At 38.3% G+C, this 20,449-nt stretch overlaps 1 protein-coding gene across 4 annotated transcripts in view; it reads right to left on the reverse strand.

The window, feature by feature from the left end:
- SMOC2 (SPARC related modular calcium binding 2) overlaps positions 1-20,449 on the reverse strand; it is a 154,974-nt gene that overhangs the window by 27,974 nt on the left and 106,551 nt on the right. For all 4 annotated transcript variants that reach the window (XM_068399671.1, XM_068399662.1, XM_068399654.1 and 1 more), the window contains exons 8-9: positions 19,755-19,941; positions 14,136-14,218 (exon numbers count right to left, since the gene is read on the reverse strand). In XM_068399671.1, coding sequence (XP_068255772.1) covers positions 14,136-14,218; positions 19,755-19,941 — 270 coding nt within the window. The remainder of the gene's footprint in view (positions 1-14,135; positions 14,219-19,754; positions 19,942-20,449) is intronic.

The raw sequence follows: 20,449 nt of genomic DNA on the forward strand, positions 1-20,449 counted from the left end.
ATATTTTAGAGAGTTTTAAAACATTTTATTAGGAATATTCTTTGTATCCTTCCAGCTCTTCCTTTGATACTGTGAATTCAGCTATACAGATCTCAGAGGGAGATAAAAATTCTAACTAATAAAATATTTCTCTAAATAACCTAAAATTGACTTTCTGCATTCAAAGCCTAACGGATCAAGTACCAGATATATTGAAAAATTTCCAAGGGTAGAAATATGTGCTACATATCTTAATGGAAAATCAGGAATCTTCTCTTTTCAGTGGTTCAGAGATCTTGTTTCATGACCATTTAAATATTACTTCTCTGAACTGAAATTAAGAGGATGGAAATCTCCAGCATACATGAAGAAGTAACTCTTTTTAGTCACTGGTGATTATTTAGATGTGCACATATATACATACATACACAACTAACGGAGCTTTCTATGATGCCTTCCTGCTTGAAATGTAGAAAATGAAAGACACAGGAATAATGGCAAGCGAGACTGGAGAACTGAATGCCAACTGCAATTTACGTGTTAAATCCAAAATGCAGTATGTTCTTTTCACCACCAGATATATAGTATATATAATACAGCTAACCACATAGTTGAACATGCCAGTTAATAGCTATGCGTAGATTTTGCTTTTCCCTCCAGAGTGTTAGCTAAATTTTTCAAACTCCAGGTTTATTTTCTGTGAACAAATCTGCCCAGCTGTAGTAAACATTTTCTGTTGTAACTGTGGATGGCTACGAAACCTAGGAACTCTTATCGGAACTTTTCCCCATTATAAAGTTCACAGCACAGAAGGGTCTGTAGTGATGAACAAGCCATAAAAAAAGCCAATGCATATTCACTGTGATTCTTAAGTGAATTTGATTCAATAACCTTTGCTTTGCATTTAACTGTGTTCCAAAGTTAATTTCAAGTTGGGTCTCTACCAGCAAATCTGGATTATGTACTCAAAGAACCCAAAATTCAGACTCATAAGGATGGATTCTGTAACTTTCCAGTTAGGGAATTGGAGTAGTACCCTGGGACTGAAAAACCCTAACTTTCCACACGTTCTGAGTGCCTGTATCTCATTTAGCAATCAGAGACTACATAGCACATAGAATAACAAGGGTCATGGAACCAACCTAAACCTTCGTCCTACAAACACTTATGCCTGGGCTTAACTTTACAACCACATGTAAAGGTTCCTTTGATTTTAATGGGACTAATCACAAGAAGAATGTGGGTAAGCATTTGCAGGATTAGGGTTCAGCAGGTCACGAATTGTATTTTAGGAATATTTACAATAAATTGCTTGTGGATGACTTACAGAGCAAGAGGCTTTACCAGAAGACATTTCTAGATAGCAAACAAATTCAAGAACTTCACAAGCATAAAGGGCAAAATTTGTGAATAATTTATTTCCCAAAATTATTCATGGATTTTTGCCATATACTAACATCAGGAATCTATGAACAGTAGCACTCCTGCTGAGCTATAAAGAAGCAAATTTCTGAATCTTGTGAAGCATTCTGAATCCTTTGAAAGAATTCCCGGATGTTTGTATAGAGTAATTTCATCTCCTCCTCGAGGGCTCTCAGTTGTGGAGGCCTACAAGTTGTATTGAACCCAAGGAATAATATGTATTTGAAAACCATGGAGATGATGATAGTCTTGTATACACTGTCATCTTTGTGAACAAGAATATTTGTTCTGCATCTCTACACTGAGCCCAGAGAAACACATTCTCTGCTGTCTAAATACCTGGTGCAAAAAAGGACCTGGCGGAAAGCCAGCTGGCTTAAGATCAGCCAGTGTGAAACAGAGGTGACACATGTTGGCAGACTAAAGCACTTTGAGGAATTGGCAGGAACTTTCACTCCCTCTTCAGTTGATGGCATCTGTCCACCCATTGTCCAAGTGGCTTTGCAATCAGCTAGACTGCAAATTTTCCAGGCATCTTCTTGTTATTCCGTGTTTGCACAATGCCCAGAACACTGGGATCCCAGACTATAAAACTATAAACTATTGTGATACAAACAATTAACTATACTAAGCACGGAGACTTCCCAAGCTCATCTCTGGTTGCAGGTTCTCCATATTAATGGTAGGAGGTATGCCATCCTCTAGCTGTGGCTGCACCAAGGCTTGTAGCACTTCCTTACCAAGTCATAGCATGTATAGTCAATCATGTCTTTGATCACATGTGACTAGGACATAACCTGGCATTACCTTTGAGCCTCAGCTGGAAACTCTGCTTAATACTGATATTTTGCTTTCTAAAATAAAATCCACCTCAATGAGAGCATGCAACACTGATTTTGTCTCTTACACTGCTGACCAGTGTCACTGGTCTTCCCAGGTAAGCCATGCTAGTATCTAGAAAACATGAGCACCAAATATAATCTCTGATTGTCAGAGACAGCCTTTTTCTCAAAACTAAGTGAACAGAAAGATTAGTGCATCAGGCTAAAATCTAAATATTTTCTTCAGAAAAATATACCTACTGATGTGAGATCAGAGTATAAACAATTTTGACGACTTCTTGTTCATTTTCCTTGACAAGTGAGCTAAACTCACTGCTTGACACTTTCAGTCATTACTTAGCAGCCAAAACTGCTGTTATTTCTGTATTATACATTAACTTACTGAACATGTTAGGAAGTGGGAAGTCTTGCACTGGCTTAATTTTTCACAAGCCCTAACCTCATAACTCTGCCTGGATTTCAAAAAGTCACTGTTTGATACAAAACAAAAATTACTAGAGTGGTTCATTATCAGTACAGGGTATTTTCAAAGTTGCTGGGAACTGAAAATCCTGCTGAACTCACTGGGAACAAAGTGCTCATTTTATTTGAAAACTGGAACACTTCTCCAAGTGATTAAATGCAAAGAATAAATGCATAACCATTGTTGTTCCCTCCTGAAAATATAGCTGCAGATATAAGTTCATTCAGAAATGAAAATATTTATTCTTCCCTGTCCACAGATTAAACATAAGAGCTGTTTCTGCCAGATAATCAAGGAGAACTTGTATCCAAGTATGAACACACAACAAAGTAAGATATCCATTTTGCAGGGAACAGCCTTACAAATCAATGGCATTTTTTTAGTCAGTTTATACTCTATCAGATGAAAAAGGAGAAGCCCCATACCATGCGTCATAGCAGAAACAGCGTCTTATTATGTGACTCCCACTCACTGTCATGATAAGGTTCAGGTGTCATTTTTTCATTATGATTATAGCCCTGGCAGACTAAAAGGTTTTCACCTTTTCTGTTCAGTCATATGAGTTTTTCCTGCCATCTTTCAGATTGTGAGATGATAATGATTGCAGGCATTCTGGCAGAAAACACTGAGCTTATTCTACATCAGTTTTCCCTTCTTCTTGTGTTGTTTTTTCTACTCCCCACCCAAGAGCTGCAATCCAGTTGCCCCAAGTTATGATATACCTCTCTCATCTCTTCACTGTACCAGAAATTATTTCAAGATTTTTTTAAATGCATTTCTTGAGGCTTAGTATCTTTAAGAATACAGCATTAAAGTTTGTTCAATGAGGGCAAATATTTTAATCCCTTTCAGATTCCAGTGCAATCAAAGTTTCACTCTGCTTATGCTAGGATTTTATACTGGGCACAGACAATACCTCAGTATCCATAGTCATGTACATACAAGCAGATGTTTAAAAAGGTTCTGAGGTATTTTCATTGTAAACTTCAGACTTCTTTTAAAAGACAATAAGTATCTTGATTTTTCTTAATACTCACATATATCTTCCACAGGGCCCTTGCTAACAAAGCTGTTTAACATACACTGTTTCACACTTTCTTTCAGATTTATTGATTAGGCTAATCTCTGCATTAAAACGTGTTACATTAAATTCCTTCTTTTTGGTATTAGAAAAAAAGAGTAGAGATAAAAGGAGAGTAAATGTAATGTTCAGTAGAAAGGAAGGGCTCACAGCTCTCAGTTCTAGAGCAGCTCTGTTTATCCCCAGGGAGAGCTAAATGCTATGTGCTTAAAGGTGCTGAGTATCTGAATGCTGACCAACAGAAATCTCTTGAAGTACAGAGTATTAGTCTATGCACAGAGGCTCAGGGCTTGTCGTCAGTAAGCAGGGCCGAGCAGGCTACATGAAGTGCTAGTTTAAGGAGAATGAAATTTAAGATTTTGTTAGACTAAATTGGTTTCAGGGGGGCCATTAGTCATTCCTCTCCCCCTCCCCCTGACCTGATATCCCCAGTGTAGGTAATATTCCAAATACTTGTCTTAAGTGCGATAAAGGAGTATCTGAAAAAATGCCGTTTTTCAAACAGATGCTCTCATACCCTATTAGTATTGTCAGACTTATTTCCCTGCTAAAAGCACTTCAGAGTGGAACAGTGCAAGAAAAAATGTTGCTGCATGATCCCGTATCAGCGGAGTTCCATTGACCACAGCAGAGACAAAGCCAGGCTGTATCTCACTGCTTGTGGAATACAACAGCTGTTCATTTTCAGGATCTGTTCAAGTAAGGTGGGAATTACGTCATTTAACTTGAGCTATGAAAATATATTCAACTACTGATGTTAGTCATACTTGCTCCCTCTACAGTCAATGGAGACAGGCACTTCCAGAAAGAGATTCAACGTAAAACAGATACCAATGGAACACGGAGACTTAACTCTAGCATAAGGATCTGAACTCATTGAATATTTATACATCAAAGTCTCTATTCTACTTTTAGATACTACAAAAATGATGATTTGCTTGAATGGGTAAGAATGAAAGCCTTGAGGACTTTTTCCCCTTCTTTGGTGTGACGACTACAAGCCTATGATAGATTTTCCTACTCTGCCAAGTGTGATTTGACTAGTAATGCACTCTGAGTTTCATCCAGGAGGGCTGTGTATTATATCTTCTTGTTACAGGCTAATCTGTCATGGCATTACAAAGTCTGTCCAAAGACTGACTTGCAAGACAGCATTTGCTTTTAGGCAGGAAGTTCACTGTTTTGATCATTGTTAATGGGTGGGCTCCTTCTTATAAGCAGTTCAGAGATATCCAAGCAAAATTACACCATGTGGAAGTAGAGAACTGCTAAATATAAGCACAGATTTATAGAGTGGTTAGAAACTTTTCAGTAAAAGACCAAAAAAAAAAATTAACCCTCTCTAAATCAGATCCATGAGTTAATAATGCTCACGAAAATGATATTGTTATCCAAGATGTTGTTCTGTTTTTTAAAAGAAAAACATGTGTTCATCCAAAGCTTTTTCATTGCTGGATTTAGAACACTGTATGTATTAAATTATGGATTAAAAGTATCGATTAAATATTAAAGGTAGGAATTAAAATATCTTTCTGAAATGTCTTTTTTCAGCTTTACTGAAGTTTTATGGTAGAACAGGCTTCACTTAGTTTATTACTTCTCACTGAGGGGAAAACAAATATATGTGTATATATATGTATATATGTATACATTCACGCCAAAATAATCATTTCCCTAGTAAAGATGGAATAAAACGGTCCATCTTTATCAGAATCAATGGCAAAATCATTAAGTGCGGAGGGCAGCATTTGTCCACATATTTACATCATCGATGATTGTAAACCAAGACAGCTTCATGAGGGTCAGTGGAACTTTTCTGTGCACTTGGGCTTAGAAAAAGGCATTTCTGGGGGAAAGGATTCTCTCACTTAATCTTTCTTTGGCCCAAAGAAAGAAAGACACAACCAGAAACCCATTTGGAGAGTGCTGGTGCAGAGACAGTGACTGTACAGCTGCTGGGTGACAGCCTCCTGGGAAGCCAGTCAGGCACAGGAGAACATGCCTTTCTGGGCATGTGTCCCCTGAAGGTGTCCCACTGCAGGGACTTTCTCAGCTCCCGCTGAGAGCACGAGCCAATGGCACAGAGCAGCACAGCAGGCAAGGCTGCTGTACTTAACAAGGGATTTGGCTGGAAAAGGAGGACAGCAACAAGTGAGGTGAGAAATAGAATTTATATTCTTTGGCATAGCCTCCAGCACTTTTTTTAATGCTGAGAAGCAAATGAAGTCAGTGTTTATTAGTCTTAATATAGCCTTTTAAAATAAACATAAAATTATAGGTTGATATTAAATAGTGCAATGAATGAAATGCTATTGCTGAGCCAGTAGGATCACCTTTAATTAGCCAGCTTTTCTCTTTTGCTAGCTGTGACACAGCTGTGTCTTTCACTGGTGCTTTACGAGTAGCTCAAGTGCTTTCACTGTAATTTTTTTAGACAAATTAACACTTAACTGGAAGGTGCAGCAGCTCTTAAGTTATGTGCTTGAGCATTTTTTTTTGTTTAGATATTAGTGTTTCTGCTCTAGGTTGGGGGGGAAATATTGTTTTGTTAAGAAATGACTACAAATTGAGGCAAAAATAAAGCAATATGAAGAACTGTGGCCAGATCATTAGTAATTAAAGACAGGATGGGGAGATGGACAGAAGAGTGTGTGCAGGAAATAAATGTGATCTGCAGAATCTTGAAAAATAACTGGCAGGCCTTCCTTCCTCTGGAGCAAACCTGCCCACTGGGAGACTAAAATATAATCATGTAGCCAAACAACAGGGTAATAATATTGAAGCACTAAATCCAAAGGCCCAAGCAAACTGTTGCAGGTTGAAGAGACGGAGTCCTCTTTGGAGGTTCAGCTGCTCTGAAGCCATGGTAGTGGCCTCAGGAAACACAGGACTTACTGCTGCAGGCCTCCCTCTTTGTACGGAGGCTTGACCAGTAGACCCATGTAGTAGAGAGAAGTACTACCTTAGCCCTATGTCCTCCCCAGGCCACCACTACTCAGTACTCAGACAACCTCTTGTGTGACAGTGTGGGCACCCTGACTGAGCCAGTGTGCGCAACACCGGTCTGTGTGCTGCGTGCATCCCCCTCTCCCCACCCTCCAAGTTTGCTGGCGTTGCATTAACCTCACAGCACTGCAGAGACTCAGGTCTCCTCTTTGACACTCACATCTTCGCCTGGTCAGCATCCCCCACCGCCACTGTCAGCCACCGCCGCCACTGCCAGCACAGGTTAATTGTGGTGGACTGTAACATGTGGAAAGGGCCCTTCACCGAGCCGTCACTAACCTACATGAAACCTGCAGTATTGGAAAGGCACACAGCTGCTCAGGATAGCAGAGGGCTGGAAAGCTGGGATTCTTCGTGCAGCTCCATAACTGCCTTGCACCAACATTTCCTTGTCATAGTTCAAACACCTAACCAGGCAGGTCTGCTCCACTAAGAGTCTTTTTGCCAAGTATCTCTTGGTAAATAAAGCAGTATAAGGCTCAGGACGATAGTTATAGGCTTATTCAAAACAGTCAGCAACTTCAAATGGTTGTTTGACAACTCGGAGCTTTAAGATTCAGTAGCAGAAAGGGATATTTTAAATATTAGCTCATGCAGCCAAAAAGCTGATTACATCATAAAAATATAATCCTTTTAAATCACAGTTCAGTGGAAAAAGTTACATGCCAACTGACCTAACAATTTGAAGCTCATGGGAAAGCAGGCATATGTATATAATCTGCATTAGGATAGAAATATTCAATTACTTAACTGATACCTTGAAAAAGAAGCAAAGTTTTAGTCATTCAAACATTTAAGAATGTGTAGTAAGGTAAGATTATTTTCTACTCAGTGCTGGTACTGGATGACACAGAGGAAACAAAGAACTGTGTGAAACTACAGTAAGCAAGATGAGGTAGACCAGTGGTGGTACCTCAGTGTTTTAGCTGAGAAATAGTCTGTTACATTATGAAATCTGATGTGCTCATGGTCAAAAGCGGAGCAACTGTAGAAGTATAATGGAACATACCTCAAAAGGAAAAGCAGTTAAGCCTCTATCACTTTCTCTTTTTTTAAAGATGCCTTTGAAGTAAGACACTTTATATGATGGCTGTTTGGCTGCGGGTCTCGCATCATTGTGGTTTAAGCATTTCCAATTATTTCTCTTGAACTTTGGAAAAAGAAGATGCACTGCCAACAACCAAAAGCAAACTGTACTTATCCACACATAATTCGCCCATAACTTAAACCATGAGTTTTGCTCTACAAAATATAAACTGTTCAGGTCAGTGCTGAACTTATCCCATCAGAAACACAGCAAATAAAGCTATTACAATAGGAAGAAAATTGGGCATGCAGACATCTTTAGTTTCTCTTAAATAACACAAATGTGAAATAAACAATTGAGTTATTGAGCTCTCATGCATGATTTTCAGGAGAATGCCAAGGTTAAACTAAGCTTATGAAGATCCATAGGACAAAACAACAGCTGAGAACAGAGTCAATAGTAGGCTCTGAAATCAGAAAACAACCTGTAGTTCAACACAACCATATTTAAGGAAGAGTTTTAAGAGATTTTTTTTGGTTTTAAGTTGATTGACTATACAAGGGACATGCATCAAGACATTTCAATTAAGTATTTCCCTGGATGGAAGGGATTTGGGTTGCGGGGAGGAAGGGGCAGTGGTCTATACTCTTGTCCAAACTGAGAATTAGAAATCTGTCTCATAGAGGCCAAGCAAAGATGCCAGTTTTTCTAATTTGGATCCTTCTTGTGCCACTGAATAAACTCTAGACATTAAAAATGGAAACCTTTCAGATGCTTATTAACTTAGTGCTAACAAAAACCCAAAATACTCATCTTTTTAGAGAAATGTCGTAGTCTCGAAAATTTTAATGAGAAGCATCTCAAGTGAGGCTTTTAAGAGAGCTGCAGGATTGCCAGGAAGGAAAAAAATAACAGTGCAATGCTGATCTCATTTCACTAGTAGATATCTACATTAATCTAAATTACATTTAATCAATTTAATTAAATTGATGCATTCTACTGGATTCCAGCCGGGTTAATTGAGATAAGCATCTCAGGAAAAGGAAATACTCAGCAGTGAAGAGCTATGTTATTTTGAGAAAACAGAAAAGGGAGACATTCAGGACTTTTAGTAGATGGACTTACTGAATCTGCATGTTCATCCCTGTCAGCAGATTGTATTACTGTTACAGTTTCTAAGGCACTGTCATTTCCAAACTGCAGTTTCCCCTCCCAAATTATCCTTTTGTATGAGACAAAGTATCACAACTATAGGAACTTCAAAAAACATACTGTGCTAAAGAAAAGAAGAAACTTCAACCAACCAAAATGAAATGTAAACAAAATTAATGGTCTGACTTAAAGCCACAAAACCATAGAAACCCAATAAAGTCTGAAAATCCAGGTTGACATTGTGTCCCTCTCTCAAGTTTGTGTGGCTTTTACTCGTTTGGATTTCTTTTTTTGTTTTTGCTTCACAGAAAATAAGGGAACATCTGAGTACAAAATGTTGTTTGAGCAAAATCACATTAACCATAACACTTTTCAAATTTTTCCAGTCACTTTTCAAATTTCAGGTCTTGGTAATAAAAATTATATTACAGGAAAAACAGATAAATTCCCAGGTTAACTAAGAATACAAAAATCTTAAACTATATAAAGGATTATCCAAAGTTTATCCATCCCTGACACAGCGAAGCCTAAAACAGAGACTTCTTGCATTCGATGAGTACTTTTTAAGTAAGAAAAAGATTTGCCCTTGAGGCAAATTAGCTGACTGGTCTGGCACTGTCTCAATATGCTATCATGTCTTGCTCTCTTACATATGCAAGTCCCTTTCTTCCAGGTTGCTTAGAGAAGAAGCAAGAGTGGCTTCATGAACAGGTAGCTTATCCATTGTCTAAGGCACTGGTCTCCAAAGTGGGGTGCACATACCCCAAGGGGGGCACAAGACAATCAACTGGAGTGCAGGAACAAACAGATTTTTTGTGCTATTAATAAATAAATTTAAAAAATTAAAATTGTGTTTATTTCATCCTTTTTTAATTTTTATATTTGGGTATGTTTTTAATGTACTTAATATATCAGTACAGTAGTGCATTTATAATTTATTAATAAATATACATCTATTAAGGGTGAGTGCTGAAAAATATTTTACTGATTATTAAAAACTAGTGAATACATATAATGCTTGAAAATACCTTCACCCATAGATCCAGCCTGAAAAAATACAGTTCCAGGAACTGATATTTCTTCAGCTCAGATGAATTTGACCTATTGCCACTCATGATTTTAGGAAAATACAGGGGCACCTACACCTCATTCCATCATATTATAGGTTTAGCTAACCAGCCTTCATGCTATACCCTTTTAAATGCTCTTGACCAACTCGTGTAGAAAACTGAATTTCTGTTTAACACACCGGTTATCCAAAAGTCTGAAAAAAACCGTTCAAGACTCTTTACAGAATATGCTGTTCATCATAGGGCTTCCATCTTACTGTATAACACAGAGGAGAACAAAAGGTCAAAATACGAATGTTTGAAAACCCTGACTGTGAGAAAAGGAAAACACCCTTCTGTTTCCCCAGTATGTGACATTCTCTAGGATCCTTTTTGGGTTCATTTTCATTATTTCAGAATAACTAGTTTCTGAGAAGGATCAAAACCACAAGTAACCTCAGAAAAATGCTTTGGCTTTAAAAAAAGGACTAGAAACTTAATGGGAAGAATTATTATTATATAACTACCAGTCCAATCCAACAGATACAGGTGGCTTGGGTCATTCTTACAAACGTTAGATTAACCTTCAATTTCAGGTTCTTTATATTAAGTTACCCTTAGGATATGAGGATATATTCTTAGCTTGGTCTGTATCAGTGGGAATTTTGCCATAGAATCCAAGGGGCCCTTACCTTCTACAATTTTTCCTTAACAAGATATCAGTGTTTGCCAAAAACTGCATCTTGATTTATTTGCAAATTATTGCTAAAAATATTTGGCTTAACATGTAACAAATTAAAATTTTCAGGTGGTATAAATCAGCATAGCTGCAGAACTACGCCAGTTTAACCCACCTGAGGACGTACCAGTGGGGTTTATCCTGTTTAAGACCATTCATAGTAATAAAGTAATTGTTTTAAAATCTTCCTGGTTTCACACAGAAGGCAGTCACAGTGGTTTCACCCAGGGCTACTGCATTTTTGTGGGTATAAGTTGCAAATCAAGCAAACCCATCCATTCAAAAACGTATTATCCCTTGAAAGTAAGTACACAATTAACCTACATTTTTTATTCAGTCCTGGCACTACTCAGCAACCAGATGCTGTGTTTAAATTTAGACAACACGAATCCAAACATGCCTTTGCAACACTGCTTACAATAGAGAAACTCTGAGCAACAGTGGTTCATTTCTATTGAAAGTTGATTCATATTAGCCATTTGTGCAATTTTACCTGTTACATGTTAACAAGTAGCCACACCTGTGCAAGATCCTCTTTCAACCTCCTTTTTTCAAAAACTATGTAAGCTCGTCATTTTTACTTGATGCAATGTTTGTATGGTAAGAGAGAAATTTGAGCATTTAATAGACTATTTAAGAGAGAGAAAAGAGAAAGCCTTAAGAGAGGGAAAGAAAAATAAACACCCTAACACAACTGCAACTGTGAAGTAACCTCTTCCCCCTGTTACTTCTATAAGCACGTACTTACTCCATGCTGCTGCAGAGTAGAAGAGAAAGGTTTTTCTAGCTAACCCATAAGTATCTATGAAATGTTAGGAAATTCTGGTATTTGTCTTATTTTAAAATAAAATAAAGCATTTGAAAGTCAAAGACTAAGCAATGTAAGATATGGGAGAGCAAATCCATGTCATACATAATAATTTATGATAGATACGAGTTCACATTGCTCCTGTGGGTTTTTAGACTAAAGCTCACATAATGCAAAATACCGTAAAGTAGAAAGACAAAATCAAAAGACCGCTGCCTAACTTCATGAAAATGGATTTATCAGGTAGGAGTTTACAGCATGGAAAGTTCTTGTTAATTGTTCCACTGGCAAAGTATCTTGACTTTGAATAAATCTTTATTACTGTACTCTAAAAAAGCACTACCAGTTTGGAAAAGAAATAGAAAACTTAAAACCCATCACCTGCCCATCCTCCCTTTAAGATTCCAGCTAGCAAATGCTTCTTCAAAAATTCTAGCAAAAGGTAGGAGTGACCAGCAAGTGATATCTTTCAGTGCAAAACTTATTTCTTCAGCTTCCGCTCTGCTATACTCTCTTCTGAGTGCCAGTTCTTTTCACTCAGAAAAACCACACAAGAAATCAAGTCATTATCCAAGTCTGTAACTATGTAAGTGCTGTTTGAAATAAATTGTTGAAGATGGCCAACTTTCCATTGGCTTTCATGGAATAAGGTTTGTAAAATGTGTGCTAAATTATCCCTGAAATACCTGCTAACTTCCCTGAAGTTACAACAGCAGTAGCTTCAGTAAGCAAGTACTGACTGATGAAATGATGGATAAACATCAGTCTGACTGTCAAAAGAGGTGTATTTACCACTAAGTTTCACATATCTGAGGATTTATGTGGCACATATAGTTCTTGCTGAACTCTGTGAGCAGCTAAACAGCAAAACTGCAAGTCAGGTATGCTCCATCCCTTTTTTGTGAAGGAAGAGAAATTGAGACAATTTGGTAAGAGCTGTGAAATTCATGCTCCAAGGTGAATTTTTAGTGTAAATCAGCTTTTCATCTCTTGCCATATATATATGTTCTGTATCTTAAGTGATAAGCCATAATGCGGAGTAAGTACCTCACTCATTCAACCCTGTCTTCCACTGTCTCTTTCATAAAGTAATCAAGATCTACCCAAAAAACTATCCAGATTTTCTGCCCCATTACTAGTCCTTTAGACTGCTGTTGCCTCACTGCTTTAATAGTTGGAAACCACTTACAGCTTTCAGGTGAAATTCATTCAGGGTAGTTCATACCTATTTTTCTTGTGCCAAAAATGTCATGGAGGAAAACAATTTCTCTTCCTCATGAAGGAACAATATTGCCTCTGGACCTCATCTTGTTTGTCTAAATGAAGAAAATGCTAGCTGCCAATCTCTTGGAAACCAGCTGCTTTCCCTGATACATTAGTGCTAGCTAACTTCTCCTGTGTATCCATTTTCCTGAACGCAGATGACCAGAATTGTACCCACGGTGCTAGATAAAATCCAGAAAAAAATAATAGGGCTATCTAAAACAGCATGAAAGTTTCCTTGTCTGCCTTGTCTGTCCTGTTCCTGTCTGTCTGTCACATCATACCTAGCTAGATATGTTTTTGGGTCACACTTGCCATTTTTACAGCCACAGGAAGTGGACAGCTTACAGGTAATCCTGTGATTGACGTCTTTCTATGTAGAACACAACGTATAATTATATATGGTATAATAACATATCATTTATATTTCTTACTTTTTTTTATTATACCTTCTAATTAAATTTGTTTCATGACAGTATTAATGTGTGCTTCATTCAATATGCATTTCAACACTGATGGGCACATTTAGTTCAGAATTATTGTCTAGATATTTCTCTGGGTGGATAAACTGAAATATTTTTCATAACACAAAAAATCTGCCCACATTATTTGCTTATTTCTGGTTCTTTACAATAGCTGACAGTGATCCACAATTCCCTCATAACGTGCAATATCACTAAACCTGCTACACCTCACATTATTCAAACATATTAAAAGGCCACGTCAAAAATGAAGCAGGTCTACTGACTTCTGTGTAGCTCAATTACCCGGAGATAAGACCTCTCACACGCTTATAAAAAGTGTGAAAAAATGAACAACCTAATAAACACCAAGGTTTGTTCCTACAACAGAGACAAATAAAATAATACTATTCTGAGATAAACTGACAAGGGTACTCTTGGAATAAAGTAAGTACATGATGCATTTTTTAGACTGATTTGAAGATAGAGGGCAATTTCCCATGAATTTTACTAGAACATGGATTACAAAGTATGGGCCAAGTTATTCTGGACACATTTGCTGACTTCTCTGGTATGTCAACAGCAAGGAGGAATTCCAGTAAGTAAATGTGACTGCCTTTAAACTACTGAGAAAAATGAGCCTTACTTTCTCTGACAACAACCCAGGACCCATATTTACATACACTGTTCCAAAGTCAAAGACTTCAGTCAGTGGCAAATCAACATAGCGATATCTAAAAGGTACACTGTTTTGATGTAGGGTAAGAAATTGCTTTCTAATTTATTGCATTGAATAAACAAAGCATTGGAATGCATGAAACCAAATTTATCTATTTCACTGACCTTGAAGCTGGCGTCCTTTGTACAAATCCTTTGTTTTGGTTGGGTGAGCTCTGGCACCATTATCACACTTAGGTTGTTCATACCTAAAGAACAAACAGTGAGAGAATAAAACTAGCCAAGGTGAATTTGATTTAGAACTAATTTATTTCCAATTTTGTAGTCCAAATTAAACTTGTGCCTTTGTTTATTCAGGGAATAAGCTTGTTTTTCATTCAGAAGGGGCAATGCAAATTCAGCTTATTTTCCACTTACCTCAAAGAAGCCAGCACATCTTTATTCTCCTGGGGATGATACCAAACTAAAAAATTATCTAATCCAAAGCCCATTCTACAGGGAGGAAAACTGAGGAAGGAGAAAACTGTGGGGAATTGTTATAAAGTAATACATAACAAAAAACAGTTTTGAAAAAACACCAGGAAAACACAAAACCAAAACCAAAGTCAGGCTCTCCTCTCACCTACCAAATCAAAAAGCCATAAACAATATGACAAATTCTGACATCTGACACAGCAGTCTTGTTGGGAAACACCAGAGAAGCAATTTCAAAATCACAGCAAGGCAGGAACTGTAGTTAGTTACTACTGCAGCTCTAAACTCATGTGCTACTTTATCCTCTCCAAAAAAAATGTTAGTCTACGTAAGAAGGGATAACCATGAACACCTAACATTTTGAACACGAGTGAAAAACTGGTAGGGTTTACAGAAGGAAGGGAATTGGGCTGGAACAGCTTGAAATGGATTGGGAAAAAGACTGAATCTCCACCTGCTACTGGAATATTCTGGTTCCTCTATGCTTTCTGACTTCGCTTAAAGCCACTTTGTTAGTCCAGCTGGTAGGAAGAAACTCTGTGCTATTTGTACTTCTAACGAACATTCAGTTACGTAACTCTACTAGCAATATCTTTTACACAAGACTGGGAGTCATGGGAGCATCTGCTGCTGAATCTGTCCTTTTTTCTTACAATCCCACTACCGATGCATGGTGGCTTTTCACTCAGCTTGACAGAATCTCTTTCTGAGAGATTTTACTTTCTCATTCTCCTAAAGTAGCTTGAAGCTGCAGAATTTAGTGTGTAGCATTTCAGCGAAACTTTCAATTCTCAGCTCAAACCACTTAGTAATATGTCTTGTGTCCACATACATGCATTTGCACATACATACCCATTCACTAAATCTAGGTTCTTTCATATTTTATATAAATACTCATCTTTCTTTGAAATTCTCCTATTCTAGAGTTCCCCAAAATGACAGTTACTGAGTAGCACCCTAAAATGCCTAAGTAAAATATACTAATCCAAATTTTTTGCCAAAATATTCTTTTAAAAAGTATTAAATGGTGGCTATGTCCTGGGTCCATGCCAGAGTGCCTCTAAGAAAAATACCTAAGTATTCTGACATTAATTACCAGGCAGAATGAAAAAAAAATTGATTTTCCTTTGAGTGCTTAATTTATTTCCACATCATCTAATGAAACTGCCCACTGGCCCATCAAATTTTGACTGCTGCAAGAATGTACAGTGTTGTTTCACGGACATGGGAGAGCTACAGACACTTTTTTTCCCCTAAAGAATGGCAGGAATAGAAGCGGTTTTGATGGCATGGGTTGGATTCAAATACCTGATGGATGACCACTTCAATCAGCCAAGAAAAGAGTGAAAGGGAAATCTCTGAGCAATACTCACTAATGTAGTATCTGGCAACCAGCCTGGTCCCCAATTAATCTGATACCTGACTCTGCATACCCCTCGTCCTCTTCTGTTATTGTTACTGCTCTGTGCCTACACTTTCTTTTTTGGCCTCTACTCTTCTGCCTTTTTGGTTTATATTTTTGTTATATACACATATAGTTTATCATCTACAAACTAAACCTATTAAAGCCCAATAGGTGTTAAAATGCTATAATGTGAAAAGCCCATGTCTAACTCTTTAAAGCAACTGAAGACTAAATGAATCATTAGAAATTTACCACACAGGCACAGCCATGTTAAGAACTGACAAGAAAAGCACACTTGCCTCAGTTTTCATGAAGAAAGAGTGGGAAAGGGATAGCATGTCAGAATAGAGCATTGCCAGGTTAAAAATAATGTAGTCAAAAGACATCCCAAGTTACTCTTCTTGTATTTTAAAAGGGAAAAAATCCCTAGCAGTGAATGTATATCTAAAGTTGTCAAGAGCTTACGAAGGCTGCTTTATACCTCTGAGCAGCCTGCTGGGAAGCATTGACATTTACTGAGGTGTACAAAGCAGTGGAGGATGAAGAGTTTCACAGGAATTCTACAGTGTAGGCAGCCTCATGAAGCAGCTGATTTATGTTCTTTTTTAAGTTTAGAAAATCTTGTACAAGTGAATTGGGCATTACTTTGCCCATGATCCTAGTTGCTAAAAAGTCACATGTGAGAACACAGACTTATGGCCCTGTTGAGCAAAAAGGCTGAGGGTCATGCTATGCTGTCCAGGAGGCCTTGGGAGCCAGCTGGTAAGGACCCTTTGCATTACCTCATTTTAGTCAAATGAATATTTCCTCTAGGCTTTCATAAAAGCCAGCTTTATACCACAACTTTGCCTATTTCTTGTGAGTTTTACTGTCTTAAATGTCATAGAGTGGTGCTTCATTTACATATCTTCATTTTAATCCTAGAATTATATGGTTTTTTTATGTAATACCTTCACTGACAAATGATTTATCTTTGCTTCAGATGACAGGACATTAGAAGGTCAACGAGTATTAATAACTTCCCTTCATTTTGGGGGTCTAATTAAAGGGACTATTATTTATTGGGGTATTCAGAGCCTGATGATATGACACGTGTCATCCTCATGAATGTATTCAAAACAAACAGCATGCAAAATGCTAAGCTGTTCTGGCAACGGCTTCCCAGATCTGTCTATCCTTTCACTGTTGTCCCCTAGTGATTCGATCCACATTTGCAGAACAGAGATTCCAGGATGCAGTGCACCCATCTTGCTACCAGGAGTACTAATCCTATCATTTCCTGCAGTAGAAGAAAGCAAAACTTCTGTCTTCAAGAAGGGCAAGGAGGAGCCAAATAACAAGCCAGTCAGCCTTACCTCAGTTCCTGGGAAGGTGATGAAGCAAATCCTCTTAGAAGCTATTTCAAAACATATGAAGGACAAGGAGGTGATTTAGAGTAGTCAGCATGGATTTATGAGGAGGAAATCATGCTTGGCCAAGCCTGCAGCCTTCTATGATGAGATTATTTGCTCAGCGGATAAGCAGAGAGCAGCAGATAGTGTTTATCTTAATTTTAGCAAGGCTTTGGACACTGTCTCTGATTACATTCTCATAGACAAACTGATGAAGAATGGGTTAGATAAATGAACAGTGAGTGTGTTGAAAAGCAGCTGAACTGCCAGTCTCAAAGAGTTGTGATCAGCAGCAAAAATCCAGCTGGAAGCCAGTCACTAGTGGATGCCCCAGAGCTCAATACTACAGCCAGTATTGTTTAACCTCTTCATTAATGACCAGGATGCTGGGACAGAGAACAATTTTAGCAAGTTTGCAGATGATACAAAATTGGGAGTAGTGGCTGATACACCAGAGGGTTGTGCTGCCATTCAGAGGGACCTCAATAGGCTGGAGAAACCGGCTGGCAGGAATCTCTTGAAGTTCTCAAAAAAGACAAATGCAAAACTCCTGCACCTGGGGAAGATCAACCCCCTGCACCAGCACAGGATTGAGGCCAACCAGCTGGAAAGCAACTTTGTGGCAAGGGCCTGGGATTTCTGATGGACACTAAGCTCAGCATGAGGCAGCAATGTGCCATTGCAGCAAAGAAAGCCAACAGTCTCCTGGGCTGCATTAGGAAGAGTATTGCCAGCAGGTCAAGGGAGGTGATCCTTCCCCTCTCCTTCACACTCGTGAGACATATCTGGAGTTCCAGGTCCAGCTCTGGGCTCCTCAAACAAGAGAGACATGGACATACCGGGGTGGGTCTAGCAAAAGGCCATGAATATGATTAAGAGACTGGAGCATTTGCCACAATAACAAAAGGGTGAGAGAACTGGGACTGCTCAGCCTGCAGAAGAGGAGGCTCAGGGAGGATCTTATTGATGTCTATAAATATCCAAATTGGGGAAAACAAAGAAAAAGGAGTCAGACTCTTCTCAATGATGTCCACTGACAGGAAAAGAGGCAATGGGCACAAACCGAAATACAGGAAATTTAATTTAAATGTAACAAAAAAAATTCTTTTATAACTGTGATGGTGATCAAACACTAGAAGAGGCTGCCCAGAGAGGCTGCGGACTCTCCATCGTTGGAGATATTCAAAGCCCAGCTGGACGTGGTCCTGAGCAATCTACTCAAGCTGACCTTGCTTTGAGTAGAGGGATTGGACTAGAGAATATCCAGAGGACACTGCCAATCTCAACTATTCTGTGATTTAATAAAACGATATTCATAAAGAACTAAAAAAATCAGCAGAAGTCTTATTGCTTGACGAGCACAAGAAGATGATTTGGACTCAAATTAGAGAATAGGAATTAAGGCTCCATAAAATGATTTAAACTATAATTCAAAGAAGGATTAGCACTAAAAACAAGAAACAGTGAACAAACTTAGGGGTGGAGAACAGTGGAAGAGCAGAAAATGGAGTCTCTGGAATCTCTAGAGGACATCTCTAGGTCCTCACAGAATATGTGTACTTATCCTACAGTTTCAGGACCAAATTCAGACTCTTTTGTTTTGACAGTTTATGGACCTCAACTTGCCAGAAACAGCAGATGAACAGTAACTTTAAGTCATGCTCACTTAAGCTGGTACTGTAATTGGCATGGTCTAGACTATGGTATAAACAGCTATCAGTAAATCAGCACTTGAAGAATATGTGAAAAACAATCCCCAAGAATGTAATATTTTACAGCAAGTGACTTATAATGTTTTTTCACAAACCTTACGCAAATGATAAAAAATGATTTTGGGCTTAAGCTTGAAAAGATTTATGATTGCACCAAGATACCCATACTGCTTGTCAGCTTTATATGAGCTTCTATAGCATTCCTTCAAGGGCCAAACCTCAATAACCAGACTAAATAACATCTTTTGCAACCTGATACTTGCCTTGCCTACATCTGCTCTATGTGGCTAACAACACTTTACCATATATCCGGCTCAGCTGAGATGACTGAACTCCAAGCTTCTATTAATAACACACTAAAATGATATTTCCTCTCCACGGGTTCCCAAGCCAGTCATATGAAATAGTTGAGGAGGCTGCTGGAAAAATAACTGAACATTTCTGTGGTTGGACGTGATTTCTGTCATAGACCATCTTACTTGGTTCTTCTATATTCACGCTAAGGAGTGTGAGGTCTCCTCCAGGCTTATTCATTATCTGCTCCAAGCCTTGGCTTCCCAGCACAAAAGAGAAAGTAAAAAAGAGGACTAGGGGACCAAACTGCCTGAGGCATTGCAGTAAAACAGTCTTTAGCCATCTGGCCTTAACTTTTGATGGCTTTTAGAAATATTTCACTTCATCTTCATAGTGGAAGAAACTTTATGATATAATTCCACCAGCAATAAAAATCTACATGCTAGTACATGCACACTAAGGCATCTTCTCACTACAACTTTTGAGCACTGAATATGTATTCCCTTACCTTGTGGATGTACCAGGGATGGGACGTCCCGTATCCACGAGAACACACCAGCAGTAGCCTGTGGAAGGATGGCACTGCACTGGTTTGTAGAGGCCGCCCTGAGCACACTCTGGAATGAAGACATTGTCTTTCTGGGGCTGTTTAGCTTCCTCCAGGGCTGACTGAAGTTCTTGATCACATGATGATGCTTTTGGAAGGAAAAGAAAAAATACTGAAGAAGCTATATGGAAAGGGCCTACTAGATTTATCAAACAGTTTTTATATCTTTCTTTGCATATAATGATTGTATTTGAAGAGGCTTGCTACAGCTCAAATACCAGTTACATTGGTTTATGCTGTATACTATTAGGAACTTTAGTTTCCTTTTCATGCAGCTGCTTCATAATACAGTCCTAATAATATCTTGACACCCCTTTTCCTATACTAGATACAATCTATGGATAACCAACTACTTTCTCTGCCACCTTAAAAAAATCTTTATCCACTCCACAGTCTCTAAACTACTGATTCTTTTCAGAGGGAACAGTAAAAATCCAACTTCTTAGGATTCCTTATATGAATTATTCATCTAGACATTCAATTTTTGGAACGACCTCTTAATACAGTGAAAATTCTTCCACCTTCTTTTCTGGTGATTCGAGTATTGGCAATGTATCATTTGCTCAGGAGACCAAAGACCTACAAGAAAAGTAATA

This window comes from Nyctibius grandis, chromosome 1 (assembly GCF_013368605.1).
Source record: "Nyctibius grandis isolate bNycGra1 chromosome 1, bNycGra1.pri, whole genome shotgun sequence".
Taxonomy (NCBI): domain Eukaryota; kingdom Metazoa; phylum Chordata; class Aves; order Nyctibiiformes; family Nyctibiidae; genus Nyctibius; species Nyctibius grandis.